Consider the following 16,750-nt stretch of genomic DNA (forward strand, 5'->3'; position numbering starts at 1 on the left):
GGTAATTTAATTTAATAAGACTTTCAAAAATTACTTGAGAAATCTATGTTAACTATAGAAGAATTCTCCCATCTTTGTCTACCAATAGTAGTTTAAGAAGAAGAAAAAACAAATAGGGTTATAATTCTGTGAGGAATATTTTCTGTGATATTCTTTTCTTTTTGCACCTATCAATCCTTCCATTGAGGTCATGGAAAACATATGCATATAGAGAAATCAAAACTAATAGACTTAAATTAATATCCATTATATGCATTTGAGAGCTTTAATTTGCTATCGTATTCACTACTTCCTTAACATTCCTGATCCTGTTTCATGGTAGGAGTTAGCTCATTAGTGAGAACATCGAAGAAAGTTTGTGTTCTTAAACCCCTTTTATATATGCATTAACGTGATTCTCTTTTCTTTAAGTGTCTTTCTTTAGAAGATGCCAGAACATAGCTTAGATGGCACCATTCAAGTGGTCTAGTTTGAAACAAATGTAAATATTGTCTCTTTGTTTATCCATGGAATTACCTCTCTAATATACTTGTGGAATATAACACAGCCTTACTGCACATTCTGACTCTATTCTCAGAAAGATTATTTACATAATTACTCATTATAATGCAAGAGAGTAACAGCAAAGAAACCAGGTTTTGCACTGATGGCCTTTACATTGCTTTAGAAAAGCTTATGTGTGACTTTCTTTACAAATTTAAATCTGTTCATAATTTAGGAAAAATGTATCCCCATGGCTCCTGAAGGGAGCTGAAATTGCGAGACTGTGGAAAAACATGTATCATCTGATGACAAAGACTGCTGCCCCAAATGTTCTTGTATGCTTTTACTAAAGTTTTCACTAGCTTTTGCCATCTACCTTACGTCACCAGTATTTGCAATAAACATGCAAATACCAGATCAGGAACATCGAGGTTCCCAGAGTGTGGCATGAGTACTACCATCATTATACAAGACGAGTTTAGGGGGTACACCAATCAACATTTCGTATTTTAATAGATACACATTTATTTTAAAGTATTAGGAAAAATATACCCAGCAAATCAAACTCATTACTCTACAATTATTCTTTCTTGGGTCAAGTTTTCTTTTTACATAACTTTAAGTTTAAAAAGTGAATGCATTTAAAGAAAATATTAGGTAAATACTCTGTAGGGCTTCTGTCATGATGGAGGCTGGGGAAATCTGATGAATGGAAAAGTGGAAATGGAGGTGGAAAGTTAACAGTGGTCTGGTTTTAGCTCTGTCACTAATTAGCTGTGATGTTTTAGCCAAGTCAGACCTCTTTGGGCATCTATTCCTTATTTGGAAAGAGATGGTTGGGGGTCAGCATTCTATGATGTTTTGTTCTCTTGTCAAATGCCATTATAGGGAATACTGATCTCTATAAAGTGAAACTCAGCATCCTAAGCCTTAACACAAGACGTACTTACTTACACTAGTCAGGGAAATCAGCAGACCTAATGTGAAAATTTCCTTTTCTTTTTGAGGTTAAAATACTGGTAGATTACACTAATCTTTTGAAAGATTAGACATAAACCTGAATTTACTTAGTAGCTTTACTTTTTTTTTTTTTTTTCCCAGATGGGAAGTACCTTTGGATTCTCTAATGAATATGAGAGCCAAACAGAGGAGAGTTTTACGTGCCATATTTCGCATGTGTTACTATATCCTCATATGGGAGTAAGAAGCCTGGATGTCCCTGATACAGTCAAATGAAGAATTTAAGTAAAGTCAGTCTTGAAAGAAAAATACATTTCATTTTGAAGGGGAAAAAGATAGGCAAACACTAGCTTAAGGTAAAGAGTTATGTTTTAAGAAATAGGAGGGGCCTAAAGCTTTATAACTTAAAATAGCTCGTTTGGTTGCTGGTTTTAATTTTTCACTCTGAAAATAGAAAATATGTTAACCAGTTGCCCATCTTGGGGAGTAATAAAATGGGAACTCCAAATTAGCACTATGTGCCTCCATAGAACAGTCTTGAACTAGTTCTTTTCCCAATGGTTGAAGGATACAAGTTCAAATAAAAATCTGACTGTGATTACCAAAAAGCATTCAATGTAGAAAATCTCTACCAAGAAATATTTGTATGGTCAGCCAGGCTCTTTGTTTTTGAAAAAAAAATAATCTCTATAGTTTGAAAAGTAAACCACCTTTTCCTTGAACTGGAGTTGCTGCCCTTTTTCTAGAAGGTCCCAGGTTCACAGGGAAGACTGCCTTCTTGAAGGGTACCTATCATTACTTCTGGCCTAAAAAGAAATTAGATCAACCAATTAGATTGTGATATGAAAAAGAGAAGGTTTCTATGATGATGATGATGAATTCTGTGAATATTTGAACTAAACATTTTGGAAATTATCAAATTTAGGTTGAAAGTACTTCCATTTTCTATTTGGTATATGAATTACATCTATTTAACTCATTCAGCTCAACAAACAAAGGCACAAACACCGAAAGAACCAACACAATCTGTTTTTTGTGGAAATATATCTGCTTGTAATGGTGCAAAAAAAAAAAAATAGCAAAGATGCTATGAGTGAAAATTTTTACCTATGATCTCTAAAAGGGCATAGTCATAGAACACATCTAAACATGCAATATAGAAATAGAGAAATTGGCCCTCTGGAATATCAACAACTTCATTATCTGCTGCAATTTCAAAGGTCTCTTAGGAAATGTAGCTTGACAAATCCTAGTTTCTCCAATTACCCTATTAAAGATATCTATAAACATGCATTCTTGATCTGTGATAATAATTTGACCTTTGTCATCCTCACTCACTGCGCATCTCTGGCGCGCTGGGGAAGACCAGGCGTGCTGCGTGGAGCTGCTCTCGACTGGATCAGTCACTGCTGACTCAGTCTCCTCCGCAGAATGGCAGCCAGTCTTCGTCTGGTCTCATTTACCGAAGATGCTCCACCCCTGGGAGGATGGGGCTGGGGGACAGTGGGCAAACCTGAGCTGCTGACCCTCTTGGACTGAGCCGAGGTTGGGGAAGCGGTGGGTTTTGACACTCTGTGCAGGCTGGGGATTTTGATTCCTTTTCCAGAGTTCGGGCTCAGAAGGCTTCTCTCTCCCTGGTGACTGACCACGGCAGCGGACGAGGTGAGGCTGCCCTGGTGAAGGGAACACCGTGACAAAGGTGAACTTCCACTGAGCTTCCTGAGCTCCAGAAGCTGTTCTCTGGCTTGACCCAAAGCCTCTGTCAGTTCAAAGCGTTCTTCACACTCCCTACGCACTGTTTCCTGAAGAAAAGTGTTCTGAAATGAGAAAAGACAGGGGAAAGCATCCCTAGCTTTAAACTGTACATATGGAAAATGGTTGGTAATAGAAGTGGAGAACTGAACCAGAAATCAAAAGTCTTGTCTTTGACTGTCTTTGTGGATACTCTTACCACATGGGACAGACAAGTCGAAAACGCAAATGATTTGTGAAGCTGGAAAGAACTTTAAGAGGACATCTGGTTCAACCCTTGCAGTTTGCAGAATAGGAAACAAGAGCCAGGATCACTCAGATGGGTAGTGGGGGGCTGGGGCTGGAACCCAGATCTTCTAAAGCCTACTTTAGTGGAGTTTCAGCTTGTAGGCACATGTGATGTCTAATAGTTAATATTTGTAGGGGCAAGTATGTTATTCTATAATGAAGGTAAACTGCAATACATAAGACAGATAAAATTGCTTGAATTATAAGACTGAAAGTGTTAAACATATCAGCTATGACATTTAAACAATAAAATCAGTTACTTTATATGATGCTTTCTCAAGAGAACTTAAATATACTGATCATTTGCTATTTGTGAGATATATACCAAAATAAAGAAGAACATCTTTTGCTTTTAATGCCATTCAACAATCATTTATCAAGTCACTAGAAGCTGTAGATACAAGAGTGGATACGATACCTGCCCTCAAGAAGTTCGCAGCCTCATGAGTTTGAGCAGAGCCATTGTTTTATGTCTCTAACAGAATTTGGAGCCAAGGGTAGAATCTTTGGGGCTAAAGATAAGGAAGAACTTTTTCATAGCCAGAGCTGTCCGGAGGATACTTTGAAGGGTTGAGTCTCACTTGACTGGGATATACTGGAGCAAATTAAAGCTTTGAATGTGTGCCTAGACTAGAGATCACTAAGGCCCCCTCAAATTCTGAAACTCTACAGTTTAGGTTGAAGAGTTACCCATCTTTCATCTATGGAATTCATACAAATTACTTCAAAGCCCATGGTAAGAATTAGGTCTTGGATCTTTCTAACCTCCTGACATTCATGTCTGTAGAATGTGTCAAAAGAGGTTGAAAAGGAAACAATTTAAGGCAGTACAGAATTAAAATGGTTGTGCCATAGGATTCTTCAACTAAAAATGAATTTCCATCAGGTTAGTTTGTTTGTAAAACTATCCAAGGCATTTCAGTGGGAAGTGTTTACTTACTACCTAAGGCTTCACTGACTAATCTGCTGTCAGTGGAACTAAATAACAAAGCATCCGAGAAAGTAGCATCTTCCGGTATTTGAGTTTTTTGTGATTATGATCAGAACTCTATTCGATTCCAAATTTGGTAATCAGAATTGAAGAATATGGCACAATTCCAGATGAACAGTTGCTCCATAATTTTCTATAAAATCAACAGCATGTCTGGATCAAACAAAGCCTCATCATTTACATATGTTATTAACATACATGTGTGTCCATATAATCATATATTTTTTTAAAATCATGAGGGTTAAGTATTTGATTCCAGTTAGGTTGGTTTTTTTTGGTGGTATTGTTGTTTTGTTTTTGTTTTGTTGTTGTTGTTTGGGGTTTTTTTTTTTTTTTTGAGGAATTGGAGACCAAGGATGGTGTTTGTGGCTTTCTCATCTGGTTTTCATTAACTCTACCCAAAATACTTGTTGAAAAGGTAAGGGAGGGTGGGCTAGAGAAGATTAATCAGTTGCTATGTTAAGTGTCATCTCATTTCCTGCTCTCAACAAATATATTTGACAAAGAAAGACACGGAAGCCCCACTGCTTATGTAACTTGCTGAGAGTAACCCAGCTCTGAAGTGGGTAGGGTCCCGCCTGCTTCCAGAACCCTGCTCTAAGCGGCCCATGACTAAATGAATTGTCTAATTAATTATATCAAGTATGCAGGGGCCATTTTGTTCTAGGACATGGAAGGAATAAAAAAAAAAAGTAAGACACTTCATTTGGTTTTGCTCAAGTTTTCTAAACATAATCAACTTTATTTTAAAAGGCACAACCATCAATGCATTATTTCCTCTCTACTAGTGAGTTAGCTGGCAAAATGTGTTAAAGTGATTAGATTTCAGGGGCTTTCAATAACTTAGTATAAAAAATTCCCTTAAGAAAGCTATAAGAAAGATTTAAGTTTATTTGAATATATAAAAGAAAAGAATGAATAGCAGTTAACTAATGAAGTCAATAAATTGGTGACATGAATAATAGGTCCACCAATATGGAAGGATAACGTGATGGGTGATGTGATGACAAGAGCTCTCATTAAAAGAAAAATAAAATTCAATCCATTTACTAAAATTAAATTCAAGTCTGAAAGGAAAGGAGCAGTGTTCTATGGAAAACATCCATAAAGCAAGTCACTTAAAAGCTATTTTAGGCAAATGACACTCCACTGAAGGAGGGAATGAAAAGGTGGAGTGAACCCAAAGATGTCCCCATAGCAAGTATAATGGGAGCAAAGTGCCCGCCAACTCCAGACTGAACTTTGGAAGGGCTGCTGACCATCTTGGTCTGGGGCCCACTGCTCTGGAACTCATCCTTCTTCAAGGCTATTAGCTTCCAGTACAAAGGACTATTTCTCCTTCTTCTATTATTTCCAAACCGGGAGGACCTCTGAACTGAAAACAGGCTACAGAGTTAGAACTTCTATTTTTGTCTTTGCCACAAATGCTGTGAAATCTCAGGTGATTCTCACAATATCTGTATATCCTCTGCTACCACATTTTTTTTTTTTAAGGGAGTGCAGAGAGAGAGAGGTGGAAATCTGAAGCGGGCTCCATGCCCAGTGCAGACTGCGAAGCAGGGCTTGATCTCACAACACTGAGATCATGGCCTGAGCTGAAATTAAGAGTCAGACGCTTAATCGACTGAGCCACCCAGGCACCCCTGCTACCATCCTCTTTTAAAATTGAGACTATAACACAGTTTTGTACAACTGGCAATTCAGATGTTATAATTTACCCAACGATGGGGTAACAAAATGGAAATAGAACACATCAAGCTGAGAGGATTGCTATTTCAGGGATGGACTGTGTGTGACGGGGCATGACAAGAGCACACGTGGATGTGGCCAGAGTCAGTAAGACCCATTAGTGGAAAATTCCATCATGTGTGGAAAAGAATCATTCACTTGTGATTAGATTGCTTTCAGTGATTTAGGCAAAATGTCTCTTGGGGCTGTGTTTTTGGAAGGTTGTATTGTTACAGCATTTTAATGTGTGTTTGCATTGAACAACATAGGAAAATTTGTAAGATGGAAGTGCAATAAGATGGAAAATCCTGGGCAAACATGAGAATAATCAGTGAAGCCACAACATTCTAAATGTTTCAGGTAAGATTATCTTTGGCCATATCTCAGCATGATAAAATTGTATCACTGGATCGCAACTAAACTGTAAATCAAAATGAAAAGTGAGGCATGAGCCAGGTGAAGAAGGGGCAGTGGGGTTTTCCGGGCAAAGTGGGCAGTGAAGGCCAATGCCTGGCACTGCGAGAGGAAGAGGCACATCTTGGGATGACACATAGCTCAGTAGGACTCAGGTGCAGAGTGCACAAGGGGAGGAGAGACGAAGACTGAGGCAGAGAAGAGTGAGCAGGGTCAGATTGAAGATGACTTTAGTAACATGATAATACTAGAGTTTTAATTTAATTCTGAGGGCTATATGGAGTCATTGAAAGGTTCATTTCAAGCAGGGGGCTGGCATGGTCAAATCTGCATTAAGGGAAGATCCCATTGCTAGCTCTGGGGAAAATGGCCCCAAGTGGGGCAAGATGGGAGGCAGGGAGGATAGTAGGAGGCCAGCGTTTTCACAGAGGAGGTTCCTATCCCATGTGCCCCTTGATTAGGGTGGTCTGGGCATGGAATAACTACTGTTTCTGGGTCCTTAATCTCTGTTGATGGTGAAGAGCATTATTCTGTAGATACATCTATGACATTTTCAGATGAAGGCCCCTTTGAGTGGGTTTAAAATATGGCTTAATTGCACTCCCACTGGGTAAGTAAATGTCAAAATGAAAATATAAATTAGCTCGCCATCTGTTTGAAATTTCTAATATTAAAAAAATGGCCAATTTTCCCCACTCTTTGCAATGTAAGTGTGGTTTATTTTTATGTTTGTTTTCATTTTTATCCTTAGAGACAGCTGGATTGCTTTCAATTCCAAAAACAGTAGAAGAAGCAAGAGAAGGCTTTGCTGGCCAACTTGATCACTCTGAAGGTGAGAGTCCCACTTGTGATGGCAATCACCAGAATTTGGAAATTGGGGGGAACATGCCAGGAAAGCAAGTCTTCAGTGAAGAATAGGCACAGATGGGTGTCTTTCTTCATGCTTTATACCCAGTGAGGTCTGAACCAGTCATGGTATGATCAGATTATAGTTTACATCCACCCAAACTAGATATATCCCAGGGTGAGTGGATGGCTGAACAACTTGGGGGCTGGGCACGGGGGGTAGCTGAGACAAAGGGAAACTGTGGGAAAGGTGTGGAAACCAGAACGATGAGTAAGAGCTAGCCTTCCATTTAAGGCTTCTGGTCAACTAATCTGATCAGCCCAAAACACTGCAGAAAAACAGCGGAAATGGCCCGTTGGTAAGGCAGGAATGAGAATGTGAATATATTTCCAGGAAAGAAGTAAGATGAATGTTAGGCAGGTTGTTCTAAAATTGTATTCCAATGCTCACAAACATAATGGGCACTGTGAAATAGCTACTGCTGATATATCAAAATAGGAGTAGAAACAGGGAAATAATCCCTTAGACTAAAATGCTTCCAGAGCAGGTTTTCAGAATGGGGAGGAAGAGCCCATGAAGGCACAGAATTCAGGATTCATTTTTCTAAGTCAATAATCTACTTAGGATTTAACTGGTATTAATTAAGTACAACAGAAACAATTTCTCTGTATTTTTTTCTCATTCTGTCAATTTTTTGGCATCTGTACTTTGTATCAGGACAGTCTCCGACATGTAAAAGGCAGTCTTGTTTAGCCCTCCCTCTCCACTGCTGAAGCCTCTCGGTCTGACCGCCACACTCCTGACTGCCCCATGCCCCACCATTAAGGTTCTCAGGCTGTCAGTTCACCCATTCTCCCTGCCAACCAACCCTAGGAATAGCCTGTGGCCTGTAAAAGCTTTCCCAGTTCTCCCCCTGCTCCCTTTGGAGCCAGAGGTTAGAGAAGAAATTCAGATGATCTAATTTAATTTGGTCCCAAAGTTGAGAACTACTCGTTTGTTGCTATACTAACTGGTACTTTGTTTTCTCATAAATGGAATTACCAGAGAAATGTGTGGCATTTTATCTGTATCAATTGAATATGTAAATATAGAAAATGCACATCATAAAACTAAGCAAATCCCTCTTGCAAAAAAAGTTATTTGTGTTTGCAAACACCATGTATTCCTCAGATTTAATCTTTGAGTTTACATAAATCCATTGTTGCCAGATTTATGAATAAACTTTCCTAAATAAATGAGTTTTCTTTTTAAATAGATTTTATCTTTTAAAAATATTTTTAAAACACCAAAAAGTTTTAAGTCACCCATGATCCCCCAATTTTTGAAAAGTATAAGAACTGAAACCCCTGCCATTTCCCTACCCCACAAAAAGTAACCAATGTAGATAGTGTGGGGAAAATTCTTCCTTCACTGTTCCTATCGCCTGTCTGTGTCAGTAACCCTACAGAGCGACCTCATGTACTCTCCTTTTTTGTTTTTCTAAACAAAATCATATCCACGAGATGGTCTGGTGAATGAACAAACCAACAAAAATAGCTGTTGTCAAGAAAGCGAGTGCACATCTACAATCCATTAGCCACAATGTTGACACCCACAAAGCTCTGAGAAGAAAACTCTGTGTAACTCAGAATATTTGGTAATAAAATCTGACAGGACCGATAATCTTTATTTCACTCAGTAGGGCCATTCCTATGCTTCACTGCAGAAATACTGATGTCATTGCATGGGAGGGCCTGCCTTAGATCGCTGGGGGCATAGGTACTTTAAAATATGAAATAATTTGAATTCCAAAACCTATCTGAAATCAACATTGTGTATAAAGGATTGCGGCCCCATAGAAGTTGTGTGCTCCCTTCTTTAAATTCTTTTTCTCTTTAGAGTCCTTGCTAGTATTCTCTAGTTTTCCTCCTCCCTCATTAGACATTCCTTCTCTGTCACCATTTCTGGTTTCTCCTCCTCCCAGCCTCTAAAAGTTGGGAGTGCCTGTTCTCAGCCCTCTATTACCTCAATTTCCTGGATGATCTCATTCAGTACCCAGGCTTAAGTATCAGCTACATGTGGTTGTCTCAAAATCAATCTCTAGCCAGCCTTCCCCCAAACATACTGCCCATTCAATACCTCCATTTGGATATCTAATAGACACATTAAGATTAACATGTGCCAAAACAAATTCTTGATATTTCTCCCAAGTTGTATTCCTTTCCTAGTGTTTCCCATCGCAATAAATGGCACTTTAGCTCCCTCGGTTGCTGACATTCCAAACTTTGGAGTTATCCTTGATCCCTCTTCTGCTTTCACATCGTCTCACCCATTAGCAATTTCTGTTGCCTCTACCTTGAAAATATATCCTGAATCTGGCCACTTCTTACCTTCTTCAGCACTATGACCATCCATGCTTTTCTAGACCTTCTCAAGAGCTTTGTAATTGGTGCTCCTGCTTTCATTTTTGCCTCCCTTCAACCTATTTTCTACACAGCAGTCAGAGTTACCCTCTAACAATAAATCAGATCATGTCACTGCCTTGTTCATAATATCCAGGTGGCTTTCCATCACACTAAGAAAACAATCCAAAGTCCTTGCTGCAAGACTACAGACTCCACATGAATTGGTCCCTCCAACCTTGCTTTCTAACACTGTCCTCCTTGCTCACTAAGCTTCAGCAATGCTTGCTCACTTCCTTGTGGTTTCTTCAAGGTTCCCAGGATGTTCTTTGCTGCAGGGCCTTTACCCTTCACATTTCCTCTGCCTGGAATGTTCATCTCCTCACTTCAGGTCTGCTTGAATATTACCTCCTCAGAGAGTCCTCTGACTACCTCATCTCCCACAGGACCTCTCTTTCAGAAAGTATCCCTTAACTCTCTTTTTCTTCTTAGCATCTATTTTTTATTTTTTATTTTATTTTTATTTTCTAAAGATTTATTTAGTTATTTATTTAGAGACTGAGAGAGAGAGAAGACATGCACATGAGTTGGGAGAGGGGCAGAGGGGGAAGGATAGAGAAAGGAAAAGAATCTCAGACTCTGCACTGAACGCGGAGCCAGAAGCGGGGCTCGATCCCATGACCCTGAGATCATGACCGGAGCCGAGATCAAGAGTCAGATGCTTAATCACCTGAGCCCAGACGCCCCAGGATCTATTTTTTAAAAACCTGTTTACATGTTCTAAAACCTTGTCTTTTATGCTATCCTCTGCTACCCTTTCTATTAGGTCCTTTTTGTAAGCTACTCCTTTCTACTGTTTTAAATTATTTTTTAAAATTAAAGTAATATCTCATACATATTTAAAAATTAAAATAGTACTATAGTATAATGAAAAAAGCACACCTTCACACTTTCAAGTCCTACGTCCCAGGAATAACCATTTTCAGGTTTTTAAGCAGTTTCTTGTGGTATTTATTTCAATTTTCCTATATAATAACATTATGCAGTTATCTCATGGTTTTTCAGTTTTGAAGTCATTATCTACCAGCTTCACAGAATGGAAAATGAAGATTTAGCTTCCTATTCCAACTCCTAGTAGATGTTTCACCCTCCTCCCCCCTCTCAGAGCAGATGTTTCTCTTCTCCTGGGAGAAATTTCTATCACAGTTTTATTGGAAAATCTTCCCAATCTCCGTCATGATTTTTAGTCAAATCTATATTTTACTTTATATGATCATAGTATATAAATATTATGTATACCTGAGCCACGCAGTGTACGGTGATTACATTTCCCTTCTTGCATAGCTTCCTTCCAAAGTTAATCATTGTCCCACTATTTATCTGCTCAGGGTTCTAGGTGCTGATTACTAATTTTCCATCAAACCCACTTATAGAAATGTAAATATCCTTTCAATATGTTCAAACTCTCATGTAATGCAACAGCTTCTGTTTGTTCTTGGAAACATACTTCTAAAAACCCTCCGTTCTTCTGCCGAACCCAGACTGGCTGTTCTCTAAATCTGTTGCCCTGCTGTAATTCTTGGATTTCTCCCTACCACAGTCCTAGGGATTCTCTCCACTTCTCTCCTGTGTTGGAACTCTTACTTCCCGATTCCTGTATCTTCTCCTTTCTTATTTTGTTCCCTCATCGTGGTGTCATATATCATCTGATAACTTCCCAAGAAAGGCTGCAAAGGGAAGTATCATTTTTGAGAACTCTAATATCTAAGAATATGCTTATTTGACACTAGCTTGATTGATCATTTGGCAGGCTATAGAATTGTAGGTTGAAAATAGTTTTTCTTCAGAATGTGGAAGCCACTGTCTTCTAGTTTCTACTGCTGTTGTTAAGAATTCTAAAGCCATTTTGATTCCTGATCCTTTTTAAGTGACCCCCCCCCCCAGCTCAGAAACTAAGTACTTATATTTATCCTTAAGGTGTTGTTATTTCATGATGAAGTGCTTTGGTGTGGTTGTTCTAGCATCCGTTAGAGAAATGTATGTCCTTCCTTACGTGGAAACGATCTTGATTAGTTTCTGGATAATTTTCTTCTGCTGCTTACTTCTGTTCTCTCTTTCCTTATTTCCTCTAATTTTCTTTTTCTAATTTTCTTTTCTTTTCTCTATCTCTGCCTTTTTCTTCTACTTTCTGGGAGATTTTTTTCATCTTTATCATCTAACAAGTATTGATTTTTTTACTTCAGCTCTTATATCTTAATATTTATTCTTATTCTTTATTCATAGCCTCCTGCTCATGTTCTATGGATGCAATACCTTTTCTTTCCTCCCTGAGGATATTAATTATTCTTTTTTGAAGCTTACACTTGCTCCCTGCATCCTTTTGTATCTTTTTCTTCTGAGTTCTGTTTTGTTTATTTGTTTGATCCTTGTTTCTGCCTCATATTAGAGGTGTTCCTAAAACGTTCGCTGATCTGTTGGCTGTTCATGTTTAAAAAGGAGTCTCCAAAATGTTACTGGAAGCTCTGTGGGCCTATGTGAGGGATTAATGATGGGTATACTTCTTAGTGGATAGATAAGACATGACTATTGCCATTTCACTGGGAGACCCCAATTATCAGGATTCATAGGTCTTTTCTTTTTTTTTTTTTCTTTCAAGCCACCTCATTTCTCCAGAGAGGGCACTTCCAATTTCCTAGCTGTTGATATATAAACCTAGTTGTCTGTGTTCTGGGAAGTAAGTGGGTAAAGTGGACCAGAAGGTCTCACTCTTTTAATATACATACTTTCATTCCAGCCTTCTCCTACGTTCTGCTGTTCTGTATCCTCAGGTCCAAAGCCCCTCACGTTCAGTTTTTCTAGAATGTAAATCTTTGGTATCTTAGCAGAGTGGTGAGTGAAGGTTGCTTAGGGGTTAGAGAGCGCATCTGAGGATCTATATGTTCCTTTTACAATCATTCAAACAATCCTATTTTCGGATCCACTCTTCTCTCTTTCAGAAGGATCTCGTGTCTCCAATTCCTGAGACTTTTCATCGCTGTGCCACATAATTGGATTTGCTCCTTTTAGGGTTCCACCCCACTCCCCCAATCCCCAAGGGCATTAGGTTTCAACATCCTACAGTCTACTAATTACTTCTGAATTATTTTCCAAAATTTGATCAACATCTTTCATCTGGTGTCAACTCCTCCTCTCCTGTTCTCCTTTCCTTATGGATGTATTCACTTTTTATTAACTTACTGTCATTTTAGTGCTGTTTTGAGATGAAGCATAGATAAACATATGCATTCAATTCTCCACGTTTAACCAAGAGCATTCCTTTTTATCTTTGAATGTCTTTGAGTTTCATTAGATGGCTAGAGGAACTGACAGAATTTAAAACTTCTGTCCCTTTGTTTTCCTTATTGATAATCTTAAGACACAAAAATATTGAACATTCCATACTGGTTTTCCTTTGGTAGTTGTATGTGAACTTTTTTTTTTTTTTTTATTTACCACATTCTTCTTCTGGATTACAACAAGACCCCTGACAGTGGGGCCAGGCCACACTGTCTTGACAGGACTCATATGAAGCTAGTAGGAAGGAAAACTGGCAGCAAGAAGCATGTGATCTATTTTAACCTGGTTTTAAATGATGATGTTCTGTTCTCTAACATATTAAGTTTCTTTTCTGACTTCTTTCTTCTTTTATTTTATTTTATTTATTTATGTTTTTTTTAAAGATTTTATTTATTTATTTGACAGAGATAGAGACAGCCAGCGAGAGAGGGAACATAAGCAGGGGGAGTGGGAGAGGAAGAAGCAGGCTCACAGCGGAGGAGCCTGATGTGGGGCTCGATCCCATAACGCCAGGATCACACACTGAGCCGAAGGCAGACGCTCAACCCCTGTGCCACCCAGGCTCCCCTTCTTTCTTCTTTTAAAAAAATATTTCAGGGGCGCCTGGGTGGCTCAGTTGGATAAGTGTCTGCCTTCAGCTCAGGTCATGATCCCAGGATACTGGGATCAAATCCCGCATCGGGCTCCTTGCTCAGCTGGGATCCTGCTTCGCCCTCTGACTGCCACTGCTGCTCCCCCTGCTTGTGTTCTTTCTCTCTGTCAAATAAATAAATAAATAAAATCTTTAAAAAAATGTTGTTGTTGTTGTTGTTGTTGTTTTTACACGTGTGTCTTCTCCCTATGAAGAATTTTCATGGGCCCTCTTTTCTCATTCACATTTCCCATACAGTTTTACGTTCTGTTTTCTCCTCTTATTCACCTGCACCTCTTGTTGCTTCACCTTCTTGACCCTCATTGTCTCTGTGGACGCTCTCCAATAATCCCTGCTCCATGCAGGAATGCCCATTTGCCCTTTAGAGGCTCTGGCTTTCCTCCTATCCTTGAAAACATTCTTTAAACAATTAAAAGCAACGTCCACCCATTCTCTGACCCCTGAAAGAGAACAGGGCTTTCCTGCCCTTAATTAGCTTCCTTATTAGACCATCTTTATCTTTATTCTAATGAGAATTTGTTCTTCACTTAAAATGTGGCTTTATTTCTCCAGAATCTGAGAAATTTCAAGTGTCTGGAATGTATGATCAAAAATAGTGTTTTTCACTTTACATGCTACAACCTCTATTCTTTCTGGCTCATAAATCCTATCATTTTTATTGTCTCATTACCTCTTTTTATAAGAATATGCTGGACTTTGGCATGCTTAACCAGAGAAGCAGCCTTAATTATTTACTCTTACAGTTCAATGGTAATTATTTAACTTCTAATGGAAAATCTAATCTACCTTCCTTCCTCTCACCCCAGCTAAAGGAAGTCTGTCCCCCGGCAAATCCTTAGGTAACTTTACTTTTGGAATGAACCCTTTCTATTCCCCAGTAATGATCAATGATTGTTTATGTGCCAAACCAGTGTCTTGTATATTTCAAAAGTGTGCATAAAAAAAACCAACAACTCCATCTCTAAGTGGCTTACTTTTACAACTAATGAGCAGGAAGAGCTTCCCATCTAGCTCCTTTTGTCTGAAAAAGAAATTCTCTCTTCACTTTTAATCTAGTTTCTCTTGCCAAAGTTACCGCCAGCGGCACTGAGATTGGCAGCCTCTAGAATGGCCCCCAGTTATCCAGGCTCTCTTGCTTATTCACTCCCTTGTGCAATCCCTTTGCTTTGAATGCGGGCTGGACTTACTGACTCATTTATAATGAACAGAATTTAGCAGAAGCATTGGGATGTCACTTCCGAGATTAGGTTAAAGACTGTGGCTTCTGTCTCAGACACCCTTTCTTGCACTCTCAGTCTTGCTAACTTGCTTGCTCTCAGGGAAGCCAGCTGTCACGTGTAAAGTTGTTCTATGGAGAAGTCCTTGCTGTGAGGAACTGAGGGAGTCCTCTGACCATAGCCAGCAAGGTGCTAAGGCTTTCAGCCCAACAGCGATAATAAAATAAATCCTGCTAACAACCACTAAGTGAGCCTGGAAACAGCTCCTCCTCTAGTTGAGTCTTTAGACAAAACTGTACCCCTGACCTCCTGACACCAACCTCAAGAGAGGTCTTAAGCCAGAGGTACCAACTAAGTCACATTCAGATCCTGACCCACAGAAACTGTGAGATAGTAAATGTTTGTTATTTGAAGCCACTGAATTTGAGGATAATTTATTGTGCAGCAAGGGATAACCAAGACAGGTCCTTAAAGCCAATTTTTAAGACTTTAGTCTATGCTTTTTATATGTTATGCTTTTGTTCGGGTCGAATTAATTAATTAATTAATTAATTAATTAATTTTTGAGAGGGAGATCAGAAGAGGCAGAGGGATAGGGAGAGGGAGAGAGAGGATCTTAAGCAAGCTCCACACTCAATGCAGAGCCTGATGCAGGCTCGATCTCATGACCCTGAGATCATGACCTGAGCTGAAATCAAGAGTTGGACGCTTAACTGACTGAGCCATCCAGGCGCCCCTGGATGTCAATTTAATTACTCATATAAGATTGTCTTTAAATTCTTCTTTGAGAGCAGGAAATGGAAGTTGTCAGTCTTGTTCATAATTGCACAGATAGGGCCCAGCACAGCGCCTGGCCCCTAGATAGAAGCTCACTATATTTTTACTGGATTCAACTCTTCTACCTTTTTCTACTTGTCCTAGTTTGTAGGTTACTCTTTACTTTCCATATTGCCATTTCTTTGGTGATTTAAGAGTTAGAAAACCTGCTGGTCCAATTGCCTTGACCTTTCTTTCCTTTAACTTGCTGCCCCTTCTCTAGAGCTTCACCACTGCTGTCTCATTTGAAGCAAACCTTCATTACCTCTCTCCTTCCTAGGATTTCTTCAGTGGAACTAAGTCCATCTGTGCTCTTCCTTCCCTCTCCTGCCTGGCCTGTGAAGCAGCTCCCTTTATCAGGGAAGCTGCGCTGCTATGTGCTGGCAGGAGATACTCAATCAGCTGACCCCCCAAACATCTGGAGAGGTAAGTAGCATGTTTAGTGATATTTTAAAAGAAAAAGGAAGGAAGGAAAGAAGGGAGGAGGGAGGGAGCCAGGGACAGAGGGAGGGAGGGAAGGAGGGAGGGGAATTAAGGAAGGAAGGAAATGAAGCTTGGAGATGTTGAGTGCTAAGCCTGAGGGTCACTTTGAAATTCAGAAGAATCACTAGAATTCAGGTTTCCTGAAATAGGAAACACTGTATCATGGAGATTCAAATATGAATCTTGGTTCCTCCATGCTGTGTGATCTAAACTGCTTAGCAGTTCAGAAATAAGACTTTATTAGAAAAAAAAAATTCAAATCAAAATAAGTCTATTCCTGTTTAAATAAAAACATTGCTGAAATAATCATGCATACATAAAAAAGAAGACCAACACATGCAAATTACCCTATAGTTTAGGTTGACGGAAAGATAGAGCCCTAAAGAGAAACTACTTTTAAGA

At 39.2% G+C, this 16,750-nt stretch overlaps 1 protein-coding gene across 1 annotated transcript in view; it reads right to left on the reverse strand.

The window, feature by feature from the left end:
* Positions 1 to 261: 261 nt before the first annotated feature.
* LEKR1 (leucine, glutamate and lysine rich 1) overlaps positions 262 to 16,750 on the reverse strand; it is a 169,509-nt gene continuing 153,020 nt past the window's right edge. The window contains exon 13 of the mRNA XM_008706784.2: positions 262 to 3,260. Within this exon, the coding sequence (XP_008705006.1) occupies positions 2,847 to 3,260 (414 nt within the window). The 3' untranslated portion in view covers positions 262 to 2,846. The remainder of the gene's footprint in view (positions 3,261 to 16,750) is intronic.

Source organism: Ursus maritimus, unplaced genomic scaffold, assembly GCF_017311325.1.
Source record: "Ursus maritimus isolate PB19 unplaced genomic scaffold, ASM1731132v1 scaffold_20, whole genome shotgun sequence".
NCBI lineage: Eukaryota > Metazoa > Chordata > Mammalia > Carnivora > Ursidae > Ursus > Ursus maritimus.